The sequence below is a fragment of the Alternaria conjuncta genome (assembly GCF_024043145.1).
Source record: "Alternaria conjuncta strain BMP 0040 chromosome Unknown scaffold_1, whole genome shotgun sequence".
NCBI classification, from domain to species: domain Eukaryota; kingdom Fungi; phylum Ascomycota; class Dothideomycetes; order Pleosporales; family Pleosporaceae; genus Alternaria; species Alternaria conjuncta.
The window spans coordinates 2,451,109-2,479,089 of NW_026250090.1; the positions used below are offsets into that span (position 1 = coordinate 2,451,109).

At 53.4% G+C, this 27,981-nt stretch overlaps 9 protein-coding genes across 9 annotated transcripts; 3 read left to right on the top strand and 6 right to left on the bottom strand.

The window, feature by feature from the left end:
* Positions 1 to 1,133: 1,133 nt before the first annotated feature.
* On the bottom strand, positions 1,134 to 3,013 carry J4E85_000861 (uncharacterized protein; the record flags this gene model as incomplete). Its single annotated transcript, XM_051465150.1, has 5 exons — positions 1,134 to 2,319; positions 2,373 to 2,412; positions 2,466 to 2,524; positions 2,576 to 2,885; positions 2,938 to 3,013. The coding sequence occupies 5 exons, from the start codon at positions 3,011 to 3,013 to the stop codon at positions 1,134 to 1,136; spliced, it is 1,671 nt and encodes a 556-aa protein (XP_051331671.1).
* Positions 3,014 to 6,123: 3,110 nt separating this feature from the next.
* Positions 6,124 to 7,220, top strand: J4E85_000862 (uncharacterized protein; the record flags this gene model as incomplete). Its single annotated transcript, XM_051465151.1, has 4 exons — positions 6,124 to 6,188; positions 6,237 to 6,331; positions 6,397 to 7,085; positions 7,134 to 7,220. The coding sequence occupies 4 exons, from the start codon at positions 6,124 to 6,126 to the stop codon at positions 7,218 to 7,220; spliced, it is 936 nt and encodes a 311-aa protein (XP_051331672.1).
* Positions 7,221 to 7,644: 424 nt separating this feature from the next.
* On the top strand, positions 7,645 to 10,136 carry J4E85_000863 (uncharacterized protein; the record flags this gene model as incomplete). Its single annotated transcript, XM_051465152.1, has 3 exons — positions 7,645 to 8,468; positions 8,517 to 8,789; positions 9,095 to 10,136. The coding sequence occupies 3 exons, from the start codon at positions 7,645 to 7,647 to the stop codon at positions 10,134 to 10,136; spliced, it is 2,139 nt and encodes a 712-aa protein (XP_051331673.1).
* Positions 10,137 to 13,017: 2,881 nt separating this feature from the next.
* On the bottom strand, positions 13,018 to 13,865 carry J4E85_000864 (uncharacterized protein; the record flags this gene model as incomplete). Its single annotated transcript, XM_051465153.1, has 2 exons — positions 13,018 to 13,149; positions 13,206 to 13,865. 2 exons carry the CDS (start codon positions 13,863 to 13,865, stop codon positions 13,018 to 13,020), a joined length of 792 nt encoding a protein of 263 aa, XP_051331674.1.
* Positions 13,866 to 16,697: 2,832 nt separating this feature from the next.
* On the bottom strand, positions 16,698 to 17,769 carry J4E85_000865 (uncharacterized protein; the record flags this gene model as incomplete). Its single annotated transcript, XM_051465154.1, has 2 exons — positions 16,698 to 17,362; positions 17,409 to 17,769. The coding sequence occupies 2 exons, from the start codon at positions 17,767 to 17,769 to the stop codon at positions 16,698 to 16,700; spliced, it is 1,026 nt and encodes a 341-aa protein (XP_051331675.1).
* A 347-nt stretch (positions 17,770 to 18,116) lies between these two features.
* On the top strand, positions 18,117 to 19,781 carry J4E85_000866 (uncharacterized protein; the record flags this gene model as incomplete). The annotated part of the gene is made up of 1 exon (XM_051465155.1): positions 18,117 to 19,781. One exon carries the CDS (start codon positions 18,117 to 18,119, stop codon positions 19,779 to 19,781), a length of 1,665 nt encoding a protein of 554 aa, XP_051331676.1.
* Positions 19,782 to 22,099: 2,318 nt separating this feature from the next.
* On the bottom strand, positions 22,100 to 22,624 carry J4E85_000867 (uncharacterized protein; the record flags this gene model as incomplete). The annotated part of the gene is made up of 2 exons (XM_051465156.1): positions 22,100 to 22,450; positions 22,604 to 22,624. 2 exons carry the CDS (start codon positions 22,622 to 22,624, stop codon positions 22,100 to 22,102), a joined length of 372 nt encoding a protein of 123 aa, XP_051331677.1.
* Positions 22,625 to 23,749: 1,125 nt separating this feature from the next.
* J4E85_000868 (uncharacterized protein) lies at positions 23,750 to 24,034 on the bottom strand (the record flags this gene model as incomplete). The annotated part of the gene is made up of 2 exons (XM_051465157.1): positions 23,750 to 23,859; positions 23,920 to 24,034. 2 exons carry the CDS (start codon positions 24,032 to 24,034, stop codon positions 23,750 to 23,752), a joined length of 225 nt encoding a protein of 74 aa, XP_051331678.1.
* Positions 24,035 to 24,482: 448 nt separating this feature from the next.
* Positions 24,483 to 27,309, bottom strand: J4E85_000869 (uncharacterized protein; the record flags this gene model as incomplete). Its single annotated transcript, XM_051465158.1, has 4 exons — positions 24,483 to 26,086; positions 26,151 to 26,778; positions 26,824 to 27,221; positions 27,285 to 27,309. The coding sequence occupies 4 exons, from the start codon at positions 27,307 to 27,309 to the stop codon at positions 24,483 to 24,485; spliced, it is 2,655 nt and encodes an 884-aa protein (XP_051331679.1).
* Between the last annotated feature and the right edge of the window lie 672 nt (positions 27,310 to 27,981).

Sequence of the window (27,981 nt, forward strand, 5' to 3'; positions counted from 1 at the left end):
GGAAGATGTCTGCCATTCTCCCAGCGGGACGCGGTAGTCGTCGCTTGAGAGTGGATGGCTAGCTGGTCGGCTACGGGCCTTATCTCTCCAGCGGAAGATAGGCGTGGGCGGAGTGTGGGTGCGGCTGCACGTCATGCTCGCCATGTGGGCAGACGTCTACTTTGCCATGTGCTATGGGGTGCGTCCAGCATCAATCTGTTCAAGATGCCATCTTCCTCCTCTCACAATTATGTCATCGCCCAGTTACACCTCCGTCCACAGGTCGACATGGCTGTGGTGCTGATGGCAAGCCGTCGTAGCATTACTAAACTGCCTCGGCCTCGGCAAGCCGACGTCGCGATCCTTCAACACCAAGGGACCACAAAAGGAAGCCGTTACTTTCGTCACCGCGCGCATACATCTGCCGTCCATGACCTCGTGATACCGTTTCATGGTCGAAGCAGCCATGCAAGGCGTCCGGTATCCGCATGTTGGCGGTCACTGACTCGCGATCCCCGTTGCTCCACCACGTGCATGAAGCACACCGATCCAAGCACGTGTAGAAGGCAAAAGGAAGCATCCGTAACGTGCAAGGGACCACTTCGACAATGCAAATTCCCCACTACACCTGTTTTGCGACCTCCGCTTAATCTTCAAGACAGACGCATTGAACTCACCGCTGGAGGCCTGTCACGACTCAGATCCAGCTAATGCACTCTTCACGACGTACATGGCAAAACAAAGGTCTGCGGTTTGAGAAATCATCCAAGTCATGAATTGGTGCTCGAGCACGCTAATCTAACATACAGTGTAGCAAAGAAAACTAATAACTACTGGGGTATTCTGTTCTTGAGACAAACGCCGGCTCGGGGATGACCATTGCTGGTCTCCAATACAATCGAGCTTTCCCTTCTAATAATGTTGACCCAAAAAATGCCGCCCTGGTAAATGATGTCGCTAAAGTGCACCCATAATGATGCGCCGCGCGGAAGATGTAACCCTCATCTCTGCCGCGATAAAAAATGTCTCTATAATCCGAAATTATGATGTGAAAGGAAGGGTCGCTACCAGCGCGTCGACGCCCTGCAGAGGGCTTGCGCCGCGTCATGCAGGTCGAGGGGCGTCGTTACTGTTTTGGTCGTGATTGCGTGAATCTATTTGGAGAGGACGATCTCGATGTCGTCCGGAGTGAGAGTGATGATGGACTCTGCGTCAGAGTCAGAGTCGATGAAGGACTCCTCGTCCTGTGCTGCGAAGCTGGATCGCTTGGTCTCTGTGAGGGCGAAACCGGGGAGCCATCCGAGGAGAGCGACGGCGGCGATAGCCCACCACGCAAGACCAGACATGTGGAGCGTGGTACCAAGGCTGTCGACAGCACCCGAGATGGTGGGACCGAAGCCGCGAGAGATACTGGCAGAAGACATGGCGACGCCGTTCAGCGTGCCGAGAACCTTCTTGGATGGGGATGAGTTTGCGAGGATAATAGCCAGGGACGGGTAGGAGAGCGATTGGAAGGTGACCTTGGCCATGAGCAGAACCGCAAGTCCAGGGATGCGCAAGTTTTCGGGAAGGATAGCCAGGTAAGGAGCAAGGAGGTACAAGATCGGGTAGCAAGCTAGAGTGATCCAGAAAGTGCGAAGGCTGCCGAGCCTCTTGCTGACCCAAGGGAAAAGGATGACCTGTGCGAACATCTGGAGGAAACCTTGCACTGCGAGGAACGCGCCGGTCGTTTGAGTGGACCATCCGAAACCACCCTCAAAGCGGAAGGGAAGATGTTGGCTTCCCTCGGTTGGCACATGCTTGGACATGAGAATAGGTAGAAGCTGCTCGAGGGAGATGGTGTGGAAAGCAAGAACACCATAGCACACTACATTCAGGCACACTTGCTTGGTGAATGCTTGTCGGAAAGTCGGCGCTGGCTCGAATTGCTTGTCCAACTCAAATTCCGGGACCTCTGAAATGGAAGTTCGTGTGCTGCAAAGAGTAGGCGAAGTGTCGGTGCTGCGGTAGGCCTGGACGTCGTGATCGTGGTCGCTCAACATCGAGCGCATCTCGTCAAGCGAAGCATCCTTGTCGTCAAATCTCGCATCTGCGTCGCGCCTCCACAGCTTCTGGAGAAGCCATTGCCCCGCTTCACGGCCTCGATCCTGGTCGTATTTACGATCCTCGTGGGTCTCTTCCAAGAACAAAATACCGACAGTCAGGCCGAGAACGACAAAGCCGGTGCAGACCAAGTTTGGAAGAAGGAACGGGTACGTTTCGAAGATGGTGTCCTGGAAAAACGGCATTACGTTAGCGGGACGAGCGAGCAAGCCGCCAAGCGCTCCGCCAATGATGGTGCTACAAAAAGCGGTCAGCGTGTGGACGAGTCGGGCTGCTAGGAAATATCTTACCCAAGGCACCAGACAAAGGGCATGATGGAATAAGCGCGCGCTATGCAAAGTCAGTCGTGCGCGGCGTATAATTAGAGTTATGGCAAAACTCACGCTGATGTCGCTCGTCCGTAACAAGCTCTGCAACAGTGGTCTGGAGAACGCCGATGTTCCTGCATATTCGGTTAGCGAGGCTCAGACGCTAGATCGAACTATGACCTCACCCGTTAAGCAAACCCCCGAGAGCCCGCGCAATCAACGCCATTGGTAGGCTCTGGGAAAAGCCGAAGAGCAACATGCTCAGCCCCGTACCAAAAAGACCTCCAAGTAGGACCTTCTTCCGTCCTACCCGATCACTGAGTCGGCCCCAGAAAATGCCACTGATGCATTCCATGAATGCGAACGAGGAGGTGACCATGCCGGTGTACATGGAAATTTGGGCGGTGGAATGTCCGGTCATGAATGATTCGACCATGAAGTATGCGTAGGGAAATATCGACATGAATGCGATTGGTTCGCATATCCGGCACAACGCTACCATCGTTAGCGACTGTCGTGTGTTGCTACATCATGGCATGCTGCTCACCAAGTACGGCCATCTGTCGGGTTGGGAAAGGTGTTATATCGCTGCCCGCGGCAGCTGCCACGCCATACCGAGCCATGTTGATAGTATCGAAGTCGAATGTAAGGTGGTGTGCAGGTGTAGAGGTCGAGGTCGTCGAAGAAGAATGTCAAATACTATGACAGCAGGTGGTGAATGTCAAAGTGAAGTGGGAGTCGGCTGTGACAAATAAGACATGTGCGAGTTTGCGACAGATTAGTACCTCCAGGGCTCAGAGGTCAGAGTCAGTTTGCAAAGGACGCGAGCGTCACAAGGTATATAAGGAGCAGCAAGATTTAAGTGGCGTCCTCAAAACGGATAGACCGCTGGGATGAGCAAGGATTGTGGCGGCGGGGAAGAAACGGAGAACAAGCGGTGATGGCAGTGGGTATGGATACGTAGTGTGGGCGGATAGGGACAGCGGAGGGACCAGCGAATGTAAAATGAGTAGCGGATCCGTGATGCCATCGTTGCTACGAAACAGCCCACCGTCTGTCGATAAGCGACCGGAAAATGCAGTGCTGGCAGCCGAGCTGTACCTAGCTCTGTTTTTTGTGACTCCATGTCACCGGACGGGCTCTGTGAGTCTGTGTGAGCATGCGAGAGCGAATGCAGCCCCCTGAAAGTGGGCCAGGGCTGGGCTGGGGAAGCTTTCTGCTCATCGAACAAACCGGTCCGGGTTGGACGGAATCCACGACATTGGACGAGCTAGAAGGAACCGAGTAAGGCGGACCAGGGAGAGTTGCAAGAGCGTTGGACGTGGCTCGTAAGAGGAACAGGATCAACAGAGCAACCCGACTCCCCGGGACCCAAATCCTCGGCGCTAGAGATGCCCGCATGCCTCTACCGACATTCACAGGCACTAGCGCTCTGAGTCGCGCCACAGCAGGGGAGACCCTGTCGCTCTGTGAACGACATGGCAACATGCCGGCGACTTGCGGCTTGCTTTCCTTCCCTAAACGGACACAGCGGCCCAGAGGCCGATGCCCCGCCAGCAAATAGGACGTCGTGCCGCCAATGGTGTAGAACACAAGGCGATGCTAATTTTCGCAGCGCCCAGTTCAGGGGCACCAGGACACCAAGCCGCGGTCAGACTTTTGACGTGAGGCGAGTCAGAAGATTCGCCGCAGAATTTCGAGAAGCAGCTTGGGCCATGCAGCTGGGGCCCTCGTTGTCATTGATGATGAGCGTCTGTCATGGCATCATACCTTGCTGCTTGATTGCTCCGACAAACCCCCAAAAAATAGCGGTGTACTCCATACCTATTCGGCAGATGCATACCAACCGGTCACGCGGCAATGCGCATTAGACAACGTCGCTTTGTTGCAATGCCTGGCGATCCGGATGGTCGTCAGCGCCACAAGGCACGAGTCGCGGCGCTTGAATGGCCGAGGAGGACGACGCAGCGCGTTTCGTATCCCTCAGATCGCAACCTGGCACTAGGCGTGCGGCGATTTCATTTGCTGCCCCAGGTATCATCTCTCTGCCCCCCTGTCCGGTCAGCGTGGTTTCGAAGCTTCCCACGCCTGCGCATTGGGCCCAACCGGGTCGCAGGACGTGGCTTGCTGCTTGCATCTGTCATTGCTGGTCACACATCGTGATTGCATTCTCATCAGTCATCAAGGCATCATAACCCTAGGACCCCCATCAGCTGACGAGGCTCTGCGCCCTTCTGCGGCGACGTAGCATCTGTACTGCTGCCCATTTCAGACCGCTTGATTAGGTTTTGCCAGCACTCCCATTTCCGGTGGGCCCCGGACATGCTTCCGTCATGTGCTGTAAGTGAGCTGTCGCGGTATACCAGCGATCTCTGCTTGCTGGTGCAAAGGTGTCCAGGGCACAACGGCTGTTTCGACGCAACCTGGCCTAAGCGGTCATGGCGGTGTGGATATGTAAGGCTGGCCTGCAGATTTCCACGCGAGGGACAGGGTTCGCAAGAAGATGGAAGCGTCTGAGACAGCCACCGCCTTTTTTAGCGCCTTTAGGTTTACGCCCCCTGGCCCTCTTATTGCTCTACTGGAATCCTCCGAGAATGACACCATGCTTCTTTGCCCTTAGGCAATAGCATAACTCATAGCGTCGTGCCGCGACGAAGATGACAGCAGATGCAGGCGGCGTGGGTTAGAGAGATTTCGGAGGATTGGGGTGTTCACGCGCTTGTCGGCACGAGTGTACAAAAACGAAAAGCCAGCCTTGAAACCGGCAGCGTGGGTCGATCGGAATGATGCTGCCCGATCATTCTGCATCAGGTAGATGTTCGATGCGGCGCCGCCTCTACGTGCGAGGCTTTGTCTGCCTTCTTTTGCCCTCGGTTGCGACGACGTGTAATACCATCGCCTTAGGCTACCAATAGTGGGCTGACTGGAGCCAGCGCATTTCGACCCGAGCCTTGTACGACGTGGTCATCAATCATCACCAGTGCGGCACAGCGTCTCCAAATAAGCGTAGGAGGGCGAGAGTTGATTATCCTGATGCTGGTGTATAGGCTGGCTCGGCAAGCGCATAGCGGGATGGCTAACCTCATGTCCCGACACAGGCGTTTCGAGACGATGTAGGTGTGTGTGAGCCAGTTCTGCTCTGACTCGCCAGTCCCAACGGCGCATGCGGTCATGCACCCTCCATGGTATTCTGACGTGAGTCCGGTGGTGTGTGTTCAGCCGGACCGTTGCGAGTGTGTCGGCACAGATACTCGGTCTCAGCATGCAGACAGAGCCTTGTCCCAGGGCCGCAGATGACGTCCCGAGCATGTCTGACATAGATGGACGACGGGGATGGAGCGGCAGCCCGGCATCGGGCGGGTGAGGAAGATGCATGCAGTGTTACCGCGAATATATGTAGAGGTGGTGTAGGGATGGTGTTCGACAGGGCGTTGCATCCACGAATAATCAGCTCGACCTCATCAAACACCACTGGCGAACTGCCACGTTGATGGGCAGCCCAGATCCCCCACGATGCTACCATGCGCGCATCTCCTTTCGCGACCCGGTGAGATACAGAAGGGTGTTGGTGGTGTTGCACGCTCAACGAATGGCAGGCGGGGAAGCGCGTTAGACTCAAGCAGGTGAGAACGCAGATCGGCTAGCACTAGCGTCGAACGCGCTTCGGCTCTGTATCGCAGGCGCCGTGCTTGCAGATGCCGAACGACCTACAACCATCATCGTTGCTCTCGAGATGCCGTTGTCCGTCTCTGCGTCGGCTCTCCCGTCGTTTCGGAAGCAGCATCTTCTCGTCGAGTTGTGAGTCGAGGCACACGGCTAGCAGCGGCGCTTCCTAACTCTGCACAGCACCCGTCTGCGCTATGCACAGCTGGATGGCGTTTTCTTGAGCATCACGCCCGGCGACCCAACACTGTGGGTAGGTGTAATATTCGTGCGAAAAGGTAGGCTGTTCTATAGGGCTACGCCACGGTGTTGCGTTCCTTGCGACCTTATTCACGTTTGACAGGACCATATGCGCCTGCAGTCTTACGCTTCCAAATCTCCTTCCCACCCAGCTATCCTACTATACCCCCCCTCGTGACCTTTTCTACCGATGTCTTTCACCCGCTGCTCACGCCACTTACCACGTATACTTACACGACTGGCTCCGCCGACACGGATACCGTCAGTGCCACGGATGAGGAACGGCTGCCACCAGGAGGCTTCAGTCTCCGGCACGGCTTCCCGCACTGGTTCGGCAGAGCTCGAAGGTCTGTACCGAGTTCTCGCGATGTCAGTGGATCGTCGAATGCTTATCCCGCGCGATCCGACTCCAACGTCGTATCTGACGTCCTCGGGGCTTCTCAGTCTACTGCGGAGTACTCCATTGTGCGCATGATAGAGTACATCCGCTCGACCTTTATTGAGGAGTCAATATTGGACTCACTTCCGCTAGAGGCTGCTGCGAATCCAGGTGCGTATCATGCATGGCGGGCACACCGCGCTCCGATATTGCAATCGCAACAGTCAGACCGAGCAACTCCAAGTCCCGACCCTTCCACAACGGACAAGTCAGAAGGTTCATCTGCATTGGGACGTAATCGCCGACCTGGAGAGTGGAACTGGGAGGGGGTCTGGGAGGAACGTGTAAGAAAAGCAGTCAAGGCTAGTATATCGGAACCAGTCCTGTTCGGCGCTGGCGCTGGAGAAGACATTGTAGGTCGCAGCCATATCTGACTAAGCCACTGCTTACTCATGTGATAGATTCGCTTTCGCGAGGCGGACGATGAGATGCACGAGAAGATGAAGAGGCATTTAGAAGTGGCTGCCGCACAACTGGGCGAGGCGTAATGGGAGGACTGTTTGGATTACAGTCCGCATCAAATATCTGGTACAAGCTATGCGTTGCCGTTCAGAAGCTAAGCATGAACTTGAACGCGTCTTGGTGCGAGTTCTTGATGAGATTGTCTTTTTTCACAAGTAGGAAGGGGCATCGTAGGTTTGTTGACGTGCCAACCTCGCACCTTCCCGGCTTGTAGCAGTGCCTCCCACCTTTAAACCTCACCTCACCGTTGGACTTCCAACGTCTGTTCGCACATCCACTCTACATCTCAACTTGGGCATTGTCTACTCTTCTTATCTATCTCCCAGATTCCGTTTGCCATCTGACGTCACTGTTGATAGCAAGGCCACGCGTTCTCAAGAAAGTCGAGGTGAATGAGAGCGCGCCGCGGTGACTGGGCTTTTATTTGTGCCTAATTGGGACGCGTCCATAATGATCACAACAACAACAGCTGGCAGCGTCTTTCTGGACCGCGCGCCTCTCTGCCCATCTCCCCTCCACATCCAGAAGATATCGCGGAAAGCTACTTTTCGAAGGCGAATATTCCGTAAGTCTACTCCTACCTATAGCGACGATCAGTACGTGTTCGGTCCGCTAGACGACATCATCGACGAGATCAAGAGCGATATCTGGGAGTCACCACCTGACTACAGCTTCAACTCATCCGTCTTTGACTGGGCGCAGCCGCTCAGAGCACCTTTGTCGTGGACCGTAACACCTCTGCCTGTTAGTCGCGCTCCGAGCGACCAACCTCTGACGATACGCAAGAACAGAAACAGTCGGTCCTCAGCCTCAGGATCCAGTTTTGGAGATCAGATGGCGTTCTCGCGCAAGAACAGCCATGTCGAGCCCGAAAACGGCGACCCAGTACGTTCCATGCCTACCACTGCACTTACCCCTTGGCCGTTGATCGATGTGGCGTCGAGCGAGTCTGCGTACCCTCTCTTTGTCGCCGATAGCGCTGAACACATGAACGCGCAACAGGCCCTCGAGAAGGCGATTAGCAACACTGAAGGTAGCACCGAACCCCTGAAGCGGCGCATGTCGTCAAAGCTTCGATCGTTCACCAGTGGTCTACCTCTCTTACGTCGTCACAACACTGGAGAGACTAGCGCTGGTATTAGCGGTTCGCCGAGTGCAACGTCGCCAACAGCAGCTACAGTGCTTGCGGCTCACGATGAGGCTGGAGAAGGCTCAGAAGTCAAGCGTCCGGACGACCAAGCTGTCGAGGCCTACCTGCTGAGCAACGCCCGCAAGTAAGTTATTATTTGCGAACCTATGCAACAGCCACTAACAGAATCCAGCGGAGACGAGTTCACCTCCCTCATGGGATGCATCTCGAAGCGCATTCCTTCCCCGACTGACTTTGATCATGAGGCTTCGGAGGCACAGGTGTCAGACTTGACCTCACACTTGCCGACAACCCTGCGCGCAGCGGTTAGACTGTTCCCTGAGGTCAAGCTTCTCACAGAGGATTACCAAGACATCGGCGTTGCTATCGAAATTGAGGGTGTCCTGCACAACCGAAAGCCTCTGCCTGACACCGGTATTGATGTGATCTTCGTGGTAGACAACGGGTAAGTGCCTGCGTGGTGGGATCGACGATGCTAGCTGACATTATGTACAGCTACTATGTGACTTCGGCTTGTCTCGAGAGGTCACTAGATGCGGTTAATGGAGCCCTGGTAAGCCACCATCGCTGATGTTGCTCAGAAGCAATCTGCTCACTTTTTTAGTATCATCTTGGCCCTAAAGATCGACTGGCGCTGTACACTACTCATTGTACCCACCTTGATGTCACCGGAAACAGGCCAGAGGTGCTTTATCCAATTCGACCCGTCTGTGCGGATGTCGATGAGATCTTCCGGGATTTGACGTCTAGAATCGCGCATTCTGGCTCACAACTCTGGCATCCGCCTCGTCCAAACCCCACCATGGGTGATGTCATTCTTGGCATCGCCGGATCAATGGCGGGCGAGCACCTCAAGGCTGGTCGAACTCATGTCATCGTACTGTCTCCTGCGGCTCATGTCTTGCACAAGGTATCGAAATCCTTCCCGGATATCTACATTCACCGCATCAATCCTGCGTTCCTCCCGTATCGCCGCGAACCAGAGTTTCAGGATACCATCTGTCTTAAAGACTGCTGCAAGAACGTCTTCGCTAGCAACTGGTCCAAGTACCAATCCACGTCCGGTCGCATCAAGCGCATCTTGAAGAATGCCCGCTCTGAGCAACCCGTTGGGGAACTGCTTGATTTGAAGGTCGAAATTCGGACCAAGGCAGGTTGCGAGGTTCTCGTTGAGTCTGGAAGCAAAGAGATTCGTCGACTGTTTCCGGGACAAGTGCACACCCTCTTCGTCTGGATTCGCATCAATAAGGCTGAGACTCAGGGCGTCAACCTCAATTCCGACAACCCAATTCTTAACTCATGCCTTGACGCCAATGGGCTGAGACAGGAGCTGCAGAACTGTGTCCGTGTGGGTGCCACCAAGGTAAACCCTCTTGACGTGCAGCTCATGCATCGCAGCTCGCTCCACCCGACGCGATCTTGGATGTATACGGAGGCTCAACTCATCCTCACTCGCGAGCTTGGCGGGCTGGCACCTCTTCTGGACACATCCATGGAGTTTTACAAGCGTCAGCTTTTCTGCAACCTTTCTCGAGTGTCGGCAGACGAGGCTAAAGTCGTGGCTGAAGCGACTCTGAACACCCTCCCCAAAGATCATGAACAAGCAAATATGCTACTGGAGCGCATGTCGCAGGAGATCGAGCTTCACTTGGCGATCCGCAAGTATGAGAAGGAATACCGACAGAGGCTCCCGCTGTGCCCCGGTCCCACCGACGTGGAAGCATCTCACAAGTGGCTTCACGAGCTGTGGGCTCGTAGGAGGAACAAGCGCAGCGGCTCAGACGTGGCCTGATGCCTGTCCGCGAGCATATCGGTGATTCATCAAACCATGGTGGTGAAGGTCGGTGGTGGCTGTCAGCGCCTTTGTTTTTGGCTCGAAGCTGATGGCCAGAGGGTGGAGGAAGATACTGGCGATGCATGTGTTGGAGCAGCGAATATCGCCTTCGACGTTGGTCCATTGAAGGCCAGCACGATCTGGAACGATCTGTAGGATACACCTTTGGCTATCACGTTCTGGATCATCTTCCACGAGGCGCGGAGGAAGCCGCATCCTGCCCTGGAAAGCCCAGGCCACACCATTCCAGAATGGTTCGCTGGGGGAATTTCTTGGGCCCCGGATCTTCTACGGTCCCAATATTACGATGTACAAACACTATTAGATTATACCCCAGTGCGAACCATGAGCATCAAACGAGAGATCATCCTGCATACGAGATTGCAAATCTCCTCGTGCTGCTAATCCCCGAATGACGTTTGCGTTTTTGCTTTTTCGTTTCATCTAGTATGCAGGTCGTCGTTTCTTTCTAGAAGGAGAAGCCCCCGGTCGAACTCGGCTGAACACCCTCTTATCCGCGGCAGGGCTCGGAAGTGGACAAAGAAGGCTGAGAAAAAGCAAGGCGATGGTGCACCGGAGTCTGCTCCGTCCACCAACCAGCCTGCATTCTGCGGCTCGATCGCGAGAGGGTTCGAAGGCCATTTCGCGGTTCACCGCTACCGCCGCTTAAACTGCACGATGCTAGCTTTGCATGTACGTACGAAGCTGAGATGCGAAAAACAAAAGATACATGCACGATGCACCAGTTGCCCGCGATCCCTGAAGCCCAAATTTTTTCATCATTCCGTTCCCACAAAACGCAACACCATCGTATCGTGCATGCAGCAGCTCACAGACGCGCGCGAAGGCACAGACTGCAGACGAGGACAGGGTAAAAGCAGGTGCGCGCATTTACCACCCAAGGCCTAGTTTTGTCCATGCTCCTCTTGCTTCCGATAATCGCGTGCCGCTCCCAGGAACAAGCACAATTACCCTGACTTTGGCGCCAGCGTATTAGGTCGCTGGGCAGCCCGGGAAGTTGCTCCGGCGCCCGGCAGCCAGTTACGCGTGGTAGTCGGGCGCGGCCGGTGTATGTAGGGATAAGGTTTGGGGCTAGCGAATGTGACGGGCAGAATTGACCTGACATGACCTTGTAGATAGGATGGATGCCCAAAGGCTGTTTTGGGAGAATGGGAATGGGAATGGGGGGGTTGGCGAAGTTTGAATACGGATGCGATCGTACGATGGGTGTGGTGCTGGTGAGGGGGGAAGATGGGCGAAGGGTATCCTGGGTAGCGTGGTGCGCGTGGGTTTAGTGCGTGGGTGGGTTGCATCAGACTTGTTCTTGGAGATGGTACCTACCGGTGATGTATGTATGTGTTTGCAAGGAAGCTGTGTATGCAGATGGTTGGGGGTGAGAAGATTGCATAGTGCTCTCACCGCAAGAAAGTGATGTACGATGCATTGACCGAGAAGAGTAAGAGCGTTGTACAATTGTTCTGTCGTACAGAGATAACGAGGGCGGTCTCGTTATACTGACATCGTCATTTACTTTATGCATTCGTTACTAGAGAAGTGGCTGCGCGAAAAAGTTCAATCACGAGTGCTGCAATGAAGGGTACGGATCTCATGTGTATTAAAGTAGAATTAGAAACTAGCTATACAGATCCTATATACAAAAAAGGTGTTTCTGTAGCGCAGTGAACAAAGTAACAGCACAAAGTGGGATAATCTAATGTGTATGACGCTTCAAGTAGGACGCCCCAGTAAAACTGCTGGAAAGGTGAGACATGAAAGATGCGTAGTGGAACGCTTCGTTCGACATTGGGCGGAGTCGTGATGATAGACCGTTGTGCTGAGACTTAAGAGATATAAGTGTCGCCTGGAATGCATCGACAGGCGACAAACCAAGACTCCAAAGAGACATACTGCATGCAAAACCGTGGCCAAAGCCAAAGGAAAACCTCAAAACTTCGTCCCCACATCCTCAGGACCCCATCTCGAGACTCGCCCTACCCTTCGCGAGATGGAATCGCGATATCCAATCCCAAGCCCAATGCCTTTCTTCTTCTTCGGACTCGCTGTCTCGTCTCTAATATCACTCATGCTGTGCACCTTGGCTAGCAAACTCATCCTCGGCCCTTCAAAGCTCTTGTTCGAGTTGACCATGAAGTTCGTCTGCACCGTCAAGGGCGAAGACGAAGGAGAAGAGTAATGGTTGTGAGGTGGAACCAAAAGTTGACCGGGGCCAGCCAAGGGTGTCTTACGGCGGAGTTGAATCAGAGAGCGTTTCTTGAGGGGAGGCGGAGGGGTGAGATTGGGTCTCGGTGGAAGCGCGAAGTGGTGGAAAGGTGGTGTTGGCGGGCGCGACGACATGAGACTGGATGAGCCGTTGGATGTGCGTTTTATCTCTTCCCAACCTTTGTTCCGCGGTGCGGAAGTGGTTGTTGGGGTTGGAGATGATGGTCGGACGGAGTAGGTGGATTGGGTTATTGTTTTGTCGCTATCTGCTCGTTCGGAATGTGGTGGTGATGGTGATGGGATGTTGGTTGAAGGGAGTGAAGTGTATGCGTATCTGTCGTCTTTGAGTGTGGGGAAGAGGATGCTACCAGTTGACCGAGGTGGTACAACTGCTAATGAGTTTGCGGCTGCTATGCTTGGTAGTGACATTTCGTCATCCGAAAGTATTGTAGATAACATCGGTCGCAATGGCGTCCTGCTTACGGGTGCTGGCGCATATACATGTACCATCACTGAATCCGGTGTTTCCGATCTTACATCGACAGGCAGAAGCAGGTCATGTTCGATCGGATCTGGAAGAGGGTCGTCCGCGTGTCCCTCCCTAATAGATGCCAGGATCTTACTCGCTCGACGCCAGGAAGGAGATATCGGTGGGACGTTTCTCGATTCGGAATCTGGCGAAGGACAGGCACGAAGGCTCCTTAGAGACCTTTGGCTCTTGACACTGCTTCGTCTTGACGATACCGAATGGCTACGCTTCAGGCTGCAGCTATTCATGATTGGACTTATAGTCGGCGATGGAATGACATGGTCGCGGAACAGTGGTGTCAGAGACGCTGGTACGGGGGGGAGAGGTCTTTGCGGGCCCGCAGCATACTTTGTCACCTCCGCAACAAGATCAGACCCAGGATCACTCGGCGAGGTAATCGCATCGCTACCTCTCCAGTCTCTAAAGGCGTCTTTGAAGGGATCTTCGGGATCTCTGAATGGGTCTTCTCTCCATGGGTTGCCAGGGTCGCTGTAGTTCTGCGCAATGTTGAGCCAACCACGAGGATCGTACTCGCGAGAGTTCTTCGGCACGCGAGGTGGTGTTCTACTTCCAGTTGACGGCAACCCACTCGCTCCACCAGACATGAGTGCATCGTTCGATCCACTGCCACTGCCACCGCTACCATTCTCGCCAAGTGAAGGATCGTACAACCACGCAACTCCGGGGTAGACACCCGACGAGCCACCGCTTCCACGCTTTGCCGTATGAATAGCATGATAGCGGCGAGCGACGAAGATCGCGGCGACTATAGCAAGTAGGATCCCAGCGGTGCTTCCTATAGCGACCCCGGCAGTCTCCTCTGGCGTCAGTGGCTTCGAGGGTGGAGCTGCAGCGGCCTCTGTCTCGGTAGCACTGCTCGTGGGCGCATTGGTCAAAGTTCGGGTCCTCAGGGTAGTGTCGTAGGTATTTGTAGACATCGAACTCGTGCGCGAGCTGAGAATCGAGCTCTCAGTCCCTGTCTTCGTCTTCGTTATGAAGCCGGTGAGCGAAGTGGGAGTAGGGATAATAGCAGACGTGGTGGTGGATAAGAAAGGAAATGATGAAAACACGTCGCGCAAGGTACCTGATCTGGTTGCTTGGGAACTGGTGACGATACTAGCCGTAGATAACGGTGCGCTGGGAGTGAGAGTTCCGCCAATGACGCTGGAAGTTGAGCTGTTCGTCCACCCAGTAGGTGCCGTTTGAAGCGGAGGTTCCAGCGGAAAAGGCAAAAGTCCCAAGTCAACGGAAGACGAAGCGGAAATTCCTGAAGCGGGGGTTGATTGCGCAGTTGTTGGATCGCTCCCCCAAAGTGGTGCATCTGAGATCTCCGCCGCCTGACTAGATGTCGCAGTACTCAAGATCTGACTAGTCTTGGACGCGATGAAGGTTTGTGTGAAAGAGCCAGATAAGTCCAAAGATGACGAGATTGTAGCAGTGCTTGCGAGGCTGCTTGCTGCCGAGTATGTGGTTGCGAAAGCCAACGAGGAGGAGACGGTGCCGTTTCCTGGTGCCGGCGGAGATATGTACCCAGTTGTTTGCGCTGACGTAGTAGTAATCGTGCTTGTTGGCCTTGTCATGTTACCGTTAATAGGATTGATGGGTATGGGTTGCGGTCGAGTCATGGTTGAAGAAGCAGTCTTATCGCGATTGGTAGATGCAGAAGTCGTGACGCTGCCGCTCGAAGTAGAGCTGTCGATCCGAGAGCTGCTAGACTGAACAGGTGCGGTTACATTCGATGTAGGAGTCTCGCTCTTTGTTACGCTGGGCTGAGCAGAGCTTGATGGCATGCCCGCGACCACTGAACTCATCGAAGCTGCCAAGGACGCTGCTGTAGAAGTGATTCTCGTCGGAGAGAGTGAACCGCTGGAGAGAGTCGGAATTGATGAGGGACCAATCACACTGCTTTCGAGATGGGCTGAGGCGGAAGGGGTTGCTGCCGACGTGTTAAGTGGCGCATTGTCCTGACCCGGTGGAAGATTGGCGTATCCTATTGAAGCAGATGATTGTGCTGATTGAGATGCGACACTGATTGGTGTGGCCGCCTCTGCAATGGAAGCCGGAGATGCGAGGCTACTGCTTCCACTTCCAATGACAGCGGGAACGGAGCTTGATGCCACCCAGCTATTAAGACTAGATACAGAGTGTTGAAGTAGTCCTGTAGCCTTCGTGGGCTCACTGCTGACCTTCTCTTGTGAAGAGGCTGAGGGAATAGACTCGATTGATGTGATCGCAGTAACATCGACGGTGGAGGTCGAAGATGGAGACTGCGAGGTCTGCGAAGTAATCATCACCAGGCTTGATAAATCCGTAGGAGAAACTGAGACGGAGTATGTACTGGCAGGCAGAGGAATGCTTGACGCTCGTGATGAGCCCGCAATCATCCATGTTGTAGACGGTGTGGATGTACTCGCGGTCGACTTGACGTCCGAAGTGACTGGTAGGACCTGAACTGTGGATGATGCGCGCGTAGAAGAAGAAGCCTCTGAAGGAACCGAAGATGATTGAGCAGGTATCGATGTTTGTATTTGATCGATCAAAGAGATCGATGATGGTGCAGATAGCTGTTGCGTTCCTGTGATGATGAGGGATATCGCCGCCGACTCGCCCGCAGCAGAAGATATTGCAGAAGCGCTGCTACTTGCGCTACCATATGAGGTTGTTGTTCCATCTGAGTCTTGTTTCGTTGGATTTAGCTGGCGATAGGAGCTGGTAGTCTGGATAGTAGCTGTTGATGGCGCGTTGATCTCGGACTTCGACGTCGTAATAGAGTCCACTGTCGTAGAAGTGTAGAGCGTCGATGTAGCTGATGTGCTTAGGCTTGTTGGAATTATCTCTGATGTGCTCGTGTCATTGCGAAAATGCAAATCGCGCCGTGGAATTATAGGGGATCTCTCGTTCGTGAGATGAGTATTAGAGAGGCTTGCAGCTGTATAACATGAGTTAATGCAACCATCTACCAGCGCTCCACTTACTCTTTGAACCTGATTCAACATTTCTCGCAACTACCAAAGATGCAGTGCAACACGCGAACAGAACACGCTCGAACCAACCCATTGCATGCTCACGAGATCTGAAACGAATGACTAGAGGAAAGCAAAGCAGAGTAACAACAACGAGGCGGAGGCAGCACGGCAGATACCCGGAGATGATGAAACAGACAACAAAGAGGCAACATATAACTATTGAATTCCGCGCCTCGTGCCCAAGGCCGTGGTCCTTCGTACGGTTGCACTTTGTTCGGACCGAGTTGGGTTAGGCGCGAAATGTACCTTGCATGGGTGCTGTAGGAACTGGGGCTGAGTCCACATACCTTGCCTACAACCCCGAGAATACTCACTGCATTAGCTATGATTAGCTCAGGATTCCGGCTGTGGCGCGCGATCGTTCGCATATTGTGCATCAGCCGCCCGATCGTTTATAACAGTTGTCAGAAGTGGGCATTTTGGTTGCATTACCCATGGTGTGCTGCGCAAAATACCTTCTATTGACTTCGCTAAATTGACAGAAGAAGCGCTGCTGACTGCCGACCCCGAATATTGACGTGGCGCAGCCCTCTCCAACCTCTGCGACCTCGCCAGCGTCTGTGCCGCTGATTCGGCTTCGCGGTAAAATTCCAACGAACCTCTCGAGATTGCGGCGGGGCGTTGCTGGTTGGAACATGCAGTTCTCACTGACGCTGCTGGCCACAGGCGGTTGGAACGGGTACGCTCCGTACCGCCCGTAGGAACTGCCGCTCTTCCCTGTCATCACCGTGTCGAAGGAATCGTTCATGCGCCGGTGGAGCCATCACCGGTGACGACCTTGGCTTGGCTATCTCGAATCAGCTCCCCGATCCAAAGAGGCAGTGCTCGGATAATGGGAGTAATCGCTGGGCCAAGAATCAGTTGCCCACTCTTGACTGAGATTATCTGGTTCACCATGGCCTCGGCTACGTCTTCTGGCTCTAGGATGTTTGCGCGCACGCTTTTCAGCCCCGCCGCAAGTGCCTCGTGTGAGGTGATTGCTGACTTGGTCCAGTTGGGATGGACCATGGAGGTCTGGATCGTTGGACACTTGTAGCGATGCTTAATTTCTTGTGTTAGGCCTTCATGGAAAGCCAGAAGCGCCGCCTTGGTGGCACTGTAATCCACGGCACCTGCGAGAGCGACGAAGGAAGCAAGACTTGCGACGCCCATGATGTGGCCTTTTTTCTTAGCGAGCATGTCTGGCAGAAACTCCTGGACAGTGCTCCAGTGACTCAGAAGATTTATATCGAACATTCTGTTGAGGTTGACCTGGGGGATGTCTTTGACAGTCCACGCGTTACCGATGCCGGCATTGTTGATTAGTATGGATGGTGAGCCCAAGTCGGAACGAATGGCTTCCGCCGCCTGATGGATGTTGTCTCGCGATGTAATGTCACATTTGTAGTATCGTACGAGGGCAAGCTCATCTAAGATCATTAGCTTGAAACACGGCGATCCTGTGCCGCAACGTACCTTTGGTAAAGATTTCTGACAGGGGGCTAACGTCGAGAACCGCGACTTTGATGCCATGAGAGGTGAGCTTCTTGACCACACAGCCTCCGATACCCGCCGAACCACCTGTGACTACAGCGACTTCATTCTTCCAATCCCAAATAGACTTGTCGGTCCTCCAGAGCCATCGCCTTTCGGCAAAGCGATTGAGCACCGAGTTGAAGTCTACAAGGGCCCATATCGGCAACGCCCACTTGAGGTAGTAATGGAGGGTTACAAGCTGACTGCTGGAGAGACCGAGTTTCCCACCAAGTCTGAAGTACTCGGGTTTGGCGACTCTGAGCAGCACGGCTGCCAGTGTGAGCAAGGCACATCGGATCATGATGGGGCTGGTAGATGGGGCGAAAGGGTTTATTGAAAATGGGGGCTGATGGGGGTCGAGGCAGGTACTATGCAGGTACTGATACGAAGTTTGGGGGCTTCCAAGAAAGGGCGAAAGATAGGCAAACGATTGAACGCCTGTCCAAGGCAGCAGTAAATGCCCAAGAAGTCATATGTACTTTTGAGGTTTGCTGGGTACCGAGGCATGTAGGACTAGCCTGGACAAGCGTTGTAGATCATGTATCGGAACTGGGGCCGCCATTCGCTAGTCCCGCGACGCGATATTGACGATTGAAATATACAGGATTGAACATATCTTCCTAACGACGCCACCTTCGCAATTAACGCATGTCGTTCGCTCGTCCGTACAGTCTCAGCGGTACGCTTACGCCGTTTCTGTATCCCGCCTTTCTCCACGTGCCACTTGCCTCGGCAGCGCGCAGATGTCCACTCCGCAAACGATTCCCGCTACAGCTCAGATGCAACTCCACGTCTGCTGAGCAGTCCGATGCGAACCCAAATGCGCAATCTTCGCGATTAGATCCAACGGCGGACGACTATTCCCTCACGCCTTTTGCCGACCGATGCATCCTCACGGTTGAAGCTGGTGGCGGCGGCCACGGCTGCGTCTCGTTCTTGCGCGAAAAGTACATTGAAGAAGGGCCTGCAAATGGCGGCGACGGTGGCAGTGGAGGCAACGTCTACATCCAAGCAGTCCGCGGTGAGACATCGTTACATAAGCTTGCCCGGCGACGACAGATCAAGGCTGGCAGAGGGCGCAATGGGCAAGGCAAGGTCAAAGGTGGCGAGCGGGGGACCGACGTCTTGATCACGGTGCCTGTGGGAACGATTGTGCGCGAGCTACAAAGACATGATCCGGTGGCGATAATGGAGGATGAGCACTGGAAGATGGAGCAAGATGAAGACGCAGAGGAGCTGGAAGAGGGACAGCCCAGCTACAGGAGAGACCGATGGCTGGTTTACCCCGGCACTATACCCTCAGAGTTGAGCAGGATCAAGTTCCCCAAGCTCCCTCCACCGCGAAGATCGCATCTCGCAGCCCTCGAGCCGGAAGCGCCCATGTGGCTGGACTTGGACAAGCACATGGAGACGCCTATGCTGATCGCAGCCGGAGCGATGGGCGGCCTGGGTAACCCACACTTTATGACGCCGTTCAACAACAGGCCGAAGATGGCTACGCGCGGAGATGAAGGCCTGAAGATATCACTACAACTAGAATTGAAGATTCTTGCGGATCTGGGACTGGTTGGGCTGCCCAACGCAGGAAAGAGTACGCTCCTCCGTGCCTTGAGCAACAGCCGTGCACGAGTCGGCAACTGGGCCTTTACAACCCTCCAGCCAAACGTCGGCACTGTTGTCCTGGACGACCACAAGGGACGACCGCTTGTCAGGTCACGCAGACCAAATGGAGAGCTGCGCGAGAACTTTACCATTGCCGACGTTCCGGGTCTCATCGAAGATGCGCATCTAGACAAAGGGCTCGGACTAGGCTTCCTGCGACACATTGAGCGCGCCGCAGTCCTCGCCTTCGTCATCGACCTCTCCGCCGGTGATGCTGTCGCAGCGCTCAAGCTGCTCTGGCGCGAAGTATCCGAGTACGAGACACTGCGCGGAAAGGAACTCAACGCCGAGACAGAGCGCAGGATGGTCACATACACGCCCGCTGGTAAAGCACCACCGAGCGACGCATCCGACCTTCTCGACTCGCCGCATCTGGATCCTTCGCCGAAGCCTCTTCCCTTCCTGAGCACAACTCCGATCTCGTCGAAGCCGTGGTTCGTTGTCGCGACAAAGGCCGATTTGCCGGATACGCAGGCCAACTTTGAGGCTCTTCGTGCGTATCTGGAGGAAGTGAGCAAGGGCGCGCAACCCCATCCTAGTAACCGCAAGCATGCGTGGCGGCGCAACGTGCAGACTGTGCCGATTAGTGCGATACAGGGTGAGGGTGTGCAGGTCATTCCGCAGTTGGTGATGGACTTGTTGGAGGAGTAGAGTAGTAATGATACCCTTGTCTCCTCTCATTTGAACTCTGTGTGCATCATCTTTGGTACGGGCCCTGTGAATTTTCGCGGTATTGTTTCGAATTGGCCACTTGCCCTACGCATACATACTGATATGCTAAGAAGATCTCGTTCTCTGAGGCGCATTGCACAGAAAGGGTTACTTGAAAGTATACATCACGTCATGAGGCTCTTATTGCAGAGCATCACATTTAACTGCAGGATATGCGTTGGCGCTCATCATTAGTTCTGGCATACGCATTCCACGGTTGCTTCCGACGTACATGTGTAGTTGAGTCGAAATTTGGAAGGCGCGACCGTGACGACCATATTGAAGCGCTACTTCCTAATGCGCAGTTTCGCGAAGCGCAAGTGGGGTGGAGGGGTAAACATCACAGTCAATACCACTTGCCTGGCTTTCTCACACACTTGTATTCTCTCTCCGTGATACTGTTGCATCACTGCCCGCCTCCAAACTGACTTCCATCTCATATCAGGACACCAGATTGCTTTCCGTGCATATCGTGCACTGAGAGGCTTCAGGTGCAATTCCCTAAGTACTCCGAAATCATGCAGACAGCTGACAACCAAGTTCAACAACTAGTGAAAGACATCGTGCCATTAAGTCCTGCGATATCGAAGATCGCTGGAAGCATTTGCGACAGGTCCAACTATACCGCGCTGGAATTAAGTGTTTATCCTACCGACAAGACAACTGCGCAGCTAGCAGACGCATCTGTATGGTAACAAGTCTTTACCGCTAGCTGTCTACATCAATCTGCGTACCTTACGTTGACCGAAGAAAGAGATGGTGAACATATCTTGGCTGTCCCATGGGCCGTTAAGACATAGCGAATAGTCGCAATGGCTATCACAGCGGGCGAAGCCCGCCTATGATAGCCCTTATGCAGCTGCTGGACACGCACAGGTCACCCGAAGACTTTCCAAAGCTTTGGTGGTTCGAGCGTGGTCCACTTCCAAGTTTTGGTGTTCCCGACCGCCGCCGGCCCATATCCAGCTTTTCACGCGCCCCGGCGCGCAACATGAAACGCCTCATTATATATACCAATCTATTCGTCCAACCTTCGCCTTCGGGCATTTGGTCAATTTGAAACGATACAGAGAAGATTAGCATGGCCCCTGCACTAAGGATGACACGCTCAATCAAAGAGAAGCTACCATTTTTTTGCTCTTTGATCTGACTCCTCCGCAAAGTTAGTGCGTGGAGACCCGAGTTCGAGTCGAGCGGAGCTCTTCTTTTTGCCCTCTTTTTGCCGCGCAAGGGTCCAGCGACCTTTCTTCACTTGCAAAAACGCTCAGAACACCATTTCTTCTGCACTTCACATTTTGCTATCTTCGCAAACACAGATATCGCATTGCAAATCCCTCCAAAATATCCTATCTACTCCGGCGCCAGATCAAGAGCAAAAAAACGGCAGCTTCTCTTTGATTGAGCGTGTCATCCTTAGTGCAGGGGCCATGCTAATCTTCTCTGTAGATGGGGGGCGCCGCTGCGCGGCAGGCTGGCAGAGGCGGCGGGCTCGCTGACGCTCGCCAGCCGCCTCGCCCTGTACTCTGACTGTGTCGACTCAGCCTTGTCGCAGACCACGCCCTGGCAGCTACCATCTTAGTATTACCGCCTTTTGGGTTGTCGCAGCGCTGATGTAGGCGTCTGGACTAATCTTTTCGCGACGAGATATGCGAATAGGACCTTGGAACCCGGGCACTCAGTGCAGGCTCGCGGGTACAGCGCCTTCGTTCCAACCACTTTGCGAGCCTCTTCAACGATATAGCGAAGGCACACTATCGTAGTATCAGTGTCGACTTCAAAGTCCTCTTCCTCAGAAATATCCCTAAGGAAAAGCAATCAATGGAAAAGCTACCCGCCTTACACATTATGTTTCTCGAGAGAGACGCCGCAACGCTCAACGAGCTCGCACAAGATCTGGATTGTTCCTGGTCCCGTGCCATTAGCAGCCAATACATTAATACCTCTTTCGAAGTTTCGACAATGTCCATCACCGGGCCTGCAGTCGAAGCGCGCTTAGAGTCAAACCAGGGATGCTTTCTGTGCTGTTGTTCGCAAAGCCTGGCAACTACATACATTGGAATACTGCGTTCCAGGTTATGGCGACACCAATGTAGTCGCCTGGGGTAAATTAACTTTGTGACAATGCGCAAAAAAGATCTCTCGTACTTCTTCTTTCTTAGCTCTTGTAGGGTCTAGATCGATCCTGTCTCTTGTCGGCGGCATCTCAAAGACACTGGGCCGGGTCTGTACATGTTGGCGAACCGCCTCGAAAGTCTCTCTCACGTTCTAGTCCTGGGTTCGGAGTGCCTGCCACTTCTCTCCAGCTTCCAGTAGATGGCGGGCATGTCCATATCGTGGCCGGTCGATACAATTGTTGGCGAGATACCGGCGACGTGGTCGCAAGTCTTCAGTATCCAAGCCATCAAGCCAGTCGACGAGCGGAATGAGCCGCAGGATAGCTTCTCGGCATTCCTATCCACCATCAGCCAGGGCCATCCTTCCAGCTCATCGCCGTTTCCAATGCCGCTGAATCTGATGCCGAGACGATCAGCAGGGTCGTCGTATGCGAGATGGATACCGGAATCGCGAGCGATAGTATGTGGGTGACCTCCACCCATGACGCTCCAGATCTGGAATTCGTGATTGGCTTTGCCGCATACATAGCTTTGGGAACTTTTGATCTAACAGGGTCTCGAGAGGCCCGGGAGCACTTCATAGACTTCCAAGGATTCCCCCAGCGCCCGAGGAATCCGTCAGAACCTCCAGGCTTAGCTGTTATATACCTGGGTAATATCGTATCGCATTTTGAGAAACTGGCTTTGCCGTATATGTCGCATGAGGAGATTGCGTTCTAACAGATAATGCAGGACCTAGGAGCACTTCACAGTGTTCTAGGAATTTCTCTAACGCCTTAAAAAAGCGTGAGGGCCTCCAGGCTTTACCCTTATGTACCTAGATAGACTTTTATCGCCTCGAAAGAAATCGCTTTTGCCGCATACATAGCAGCCGGGAATTTTGCTCTAGTAGGTATTGGTGGGTCCTGGGACACTTCACATAGGTCTGAGAAAATTTTCCGGAACGGCTTCTCATACACAGCCGTCGACATCACGCGAACGGATTGGGCGGACGCCTTCGCAGCAACCGAGCGCCAGGGGCTAGGGCGCAAGGCTGATTTGAAGGGAGTGCAGCTGCTGCCGCATCTATAAGAGCTGCTGATACAGATGATGGACGTCAGCCGGCGTGTCTTGTTCGCCGAGACCTCCCAACACACAGCCAACTTCTCTGAATAGGTGTAAGATATAGTAGACGACGCAGCCCAGCCATAATGCAACGTTTTCCTCGATCTGTGATCATAAGTTCTTGTCTTTGCATCTATAATGAGCCCGTCGCAACACTCGCCGTTCCGAGAACGTTCTGTCGCAGCACGTGTGCGAAGCAATGACGTGATGTTGTCGCTGAAACTGCTCTGGGTTGATAGATAACCGACACTCTGAATACGATGGTGCTCTTGCAGTTGGCGTAAGGGCTACTGTGACTTTTGACCCCGGTCAACGCCCATGACCTTTACGACCGCACGGAGCTTGTCACGAGGTCTGGAAGCTTTAGTCCGCCCCAAAGACCTCTTCTACTACATGCATGTTATTGGGTCCGGGCAGCTTGGTACCGCTATGTCATGCGAACCAAACAGCGTAATGGCCCATCTTCACGGCAATTGACTCAACTAGACAGGTGCACATACGGATCGACAGTGTCTACATCATCACAAACAAGAGTCAAGTGTCATAACAGGAGAGAAGTATCATGGATTCATGAAGAATAACTACCCATCGGTCTTGCTAAAGACGGCAGTAAGATAGAGCAGCCGTCTTGTAGACAGCAGAGTCAAAAACAGGCCGGAGCAGGAAAACGAGAGGGCTGTATACTCCCTTCTAAGCCCAGCCAGCGTCGGCATACTGCCTCAACTTCTGCTCGTCGCCGTGGTGCTTCCAGATACGAACGTAGTTAACTTGGCATCCCTTCCAGGTCTCGGCGTGCAGACCTAGGGATGTGATCTCGAGATACGTCTCAAAACCAGGATTTTCCTTAACCTGTGGTCTACCTTGTATGTGACGGAGCATCGAGTGAACGGAGCGGCGCGGCACGACAGGGTACGGGATCTTGTGCGTGTCATGATAGCGGTTTTCTTTGAAGGCGTTGTTCTGGATGTTCGGCATAGCGATTATGTATACACTACGTTGCCTCGCGGGAGACTAATGTTGCCGGCTACATGACTTGCGTATTGGATAGAGTATCCCAATCATCTCGGTGAAGCATACAAACAAGAAATCGAATAGGTGCGCTGCAGTCTACGTTGGTACAAAGATGAAAGTTGGCAATGTCTCAAAGGTAACGTAGACTTCCAGGAGATATCCTTCCGTTATTCCTTCAGGAGCTAGTTGTGCGACAGTCTAATCATCCGACAACATCTCCATAGTGTGGCGAACTCGTGTTCGAAAGCCTACATAGACACACATACATCGCAAAACTATCGCACAACAAAACCAGACTCCATTTTCGCGGGCCTACCGCCCATTGTGGGTATCATACCTGAACTGAACGGACGCATGAAAGCAAACCCTGGGTATACACCCGATCTCACTACCATTTCCACACTCCATTTGCCTACTTCTCCACCTTCGCGACCTTCTTCTCTCTCTTGACTTTCTTCTCTTTCTTCACTTTCTTCAAGTTCGGATCGAGCCCGCATTCCAGAAGAGAAGTCAGAATAGGTCCCTTGCACTGTTCCCTCGCCACGCCAACCTTGCGCTCCAGCTCGGCGCGCAGCAGCGTCACGGCATCATCCTGCAGCTCAGGAGTGCTGAGTTGCTTGTACGACGCCTTGATCTCTGCTATGTGAAATGCGATAGCTTGTCTGCCAATCTCCAACAACGCTATCTTCTTGGCTTTCCAAGCGGTTTCAAACATGTCGACCATTTGGTCGTAGGGACTGTTCTTTCCGCATATGCGCGCTTCCAGTGTCTGCATCTGCACCTCTTTCATGGTCAACTTGCCCACCGGTTTTGCCCGTAATGTGGCAGTGTAGACCGGTTTCATTTTTTGGGGAAAGAAGTCACCGTTGCCGTCTTCAGTAAGACGTCCTCGGAACAGCCGAAGGAATATCATGAGGTCTTTGCCGACAACATTATACATCTTGTAGAGTTGCGGTTTCTTGTCGTCAAGGTTCGCTACGAAATTCTTGCTGTCGAGCTGTTCGGCGGCAACGCGAAGGGCTTCCAGGAAGTCGTCCACGACTCCTTCTAGCTGGTATGCAAGGCTACCCAGCCTGGAGGGTGCTTCTGCGATTAGCTCCTTGAACAGCGGGTCGAGCGTCTTCTGGACAGGACCCAGAAGCGTAATGTTCCAACTGCAACTCGGCAGTCCCTTTGTCCGGTGGTTGCCTAGCTTGTTCAAGTAGCACCGTACGGCGTTGCCATGCAACTTTCGCCAAACATTGTTGATGTTATGGTGACCTTCGTTCTTCCAATCGCCGACTCCTTCCCTCATGCTCTTAATCCTCGGAAGGATGAGTTCATTTTCGAAAACGTCGAGGAAGACTTCGAGCGGCTTCAACAGTTTGGATGCGAATTCGTCAAAGTTGAACCTGGGCCCTGTCTGCACCGGCCCGGAAGTCGTGCTGCAAGCGAGCTCGATATAGCTGAAGAGCTCGGGTAGTGTTCGCCTGTAAAACCGAAGAAGATCTTTCTGCAGCCGTTCATTGGCGATAGTGGCGAGTTCCCTGCATAGACTGGGGATTTGGGTGGACTCAACGGACAGCGGCAGATGCTCGTCGGTGTACTGGTGGTAGCCCTCGACATGCTCCATGTAGTCTTTTGCCGAAGTCGTCATAACTGTCAAATCTTCGTTCTGCTTTGCGAATCTTTGCCTCAGCCTGTCGCTGATGCGACGACCTCGTTCTCGGGCACATATTTCGTTCTCTTCGAGGGTCATGAAAGCGATCTCGCGGGCGCAGTGGTCTCTTTGCGCATAGTCTGTTGGCGCGTAGCTGTCCTTCTTTCTCCGAGTTTCTGCTTTACGTTCGGCTAGCCAGTCGAGATCAGCTATCTCATGTTGGTTGAAATCTGCATCTTTGCGATCCGATGGATTCAGATTGGACTCTCCCATTGTCAAGGCGATGATGATGCATTGATCGGGTCTCCTTGTAGTACGGTCATTAATTAAGTGGTCAAGAAACGCGCTATCGCCAGCTCTCGTGATTTCTTCAGCGACTATGACTACTTTGCAGTCCTGAAGATATCGGTTCGCTTTTGTTTCACGGTCCTATCAACACACGGTTAGCTTGAGCGATGTCAACCTGGGAAGGGCACAAGCTTGCCTTGTTGATGTCCTGTAGTCCGGGGCAGTCGCCGATCGAGTAGCGAATCCGAAAGTCACCAAAGACCTCAATCCTCTCTACGAGCGCAGAGGGGTTGAAACCAAGTTTGGTGTCGTCCATCTTGGCTTGATCGTCGCTGAATTGCGCGAGCTCTCTCCGCAGCTCCGTCACATTGGTAGCGTAGATACCCTGTGCGGACATGTTGGCGATCTTCTGGCGCCGTTCCTCAGCCCACTTGACGCATTGACCAAACGCATCCTTTTGCTTCGCTACTGATGAGAATTTGTGCGAATTGACATCATATCCTAGGAATGTCCAAGTAGATTCGTTCGATGCGAATTCTGGAATGTCGCTGAACAGATTCTGAAGCGCCCGTAGACTGTCTTGGCCTTGATCGTCAAGCTCTATGGGCCCTTCCACGCATCTTTTGAGGTTCGCTACAAGATTGGCAAGATGCTGTTGTACTGAATCTCGACAGTCGATCTTGCCGGAAAGCTCCAGTCTCACCTCGTAGGGTGTTTGTATGTGCGCTCGACGTGGTGAATATACAATTGGAATGCGAGTTGTTGCCACGCCGCTTGCCCCCTAGACAAGTTAGATGACGTGATGCTTTGGGGAGGTCGTGCTTACCGATCTTGCAATCCCATCGATGCCCAAGATAGCATCTATCAATTTCGACTTCCCCTGCCCAGTCTTGCCGACGACTGCCACACGCTCGGGTTCGCTTTGGTACTCGTCCATCACCTCGTTGAGTTTGGGTCTGAGACTTGCGGCTAGTTGCGGGTCCTTGTCTGGCTTAACAGCTAGGATGAAGTCTTGTGGAATCTCCAGGCAAGCCCTCTCGGCTTTCATGAATTCATCATCGTAGGCGAGTAGATCGGGCAACGTTTCCGTTGCTGGATCGTGACGAACAAAGTCCTTCGTATTACCCTTAAGATATTCTTGATATCCTGCTATTCTCCGTTCTACCCGCCGTTTTGCGGATGGGCGTACTGCCTTTGACTTGGCTGGCTGTGCTTGCTCGGAAGCTGTAGTGGTCAGTGTCTGCACAGTGGCCGGTCTTGGATAGGACCTTAAGATGTGATACTCACCTGGTCTTTTCTTCGGGTTCACCATGTTGGCCCGAGAGGTGCTTGGTTGGAGAACGGACGCCACCATCTCAGATGGTTCAAGGCGTTACGATCGCGACTGTGGAGGTCTACTATTACTGCAACGAGGAGTTAGCAATGTGTGTGGGAGGACAGATGTCGCACGCTCTGCATATGCTATATAGGTAAATCTCTGTGCAAGAAAAAGCTTTGGCTGCAGCGGCACATGATGCGATGAGCAAACGCTGTCTGAGACAATACATGTTTATTGCCGTTGATGTTTGACTTGTTGGTCCCATTGCAGAGATCGAGCAATGCTTCCATCGTGCATGGACCAGTCATGTCGTCTCAAATGTCTTGCCGGTCGATTTGTCCCAGACGTTGTCGTGACACCAATGCTGGAATGCTCCATGGTCTGTATGGCACGCTCGTTTGCGCGCACAGCCTCGCGCACGGCTAATGACAGGTGACAGAACTTTAAAACTTCCCGCACGGTTCGGCATGGCAGAGAAGAAAGGGAACATGAGGATACATACCGGAAGCGAGTGATTTTAAAAGCAGCAGATTCCTTTGCTGTGCCGCTCGCGATGCTAGGGAAGGAATGATATGTGCGCGCCGATGGTCCGGAGGGGTCGAAAGCGATTTGTCGCTGATAAGACGCGTCGCGCATGCACCCAGGCGGCGTAGTACTTGGCGCGCG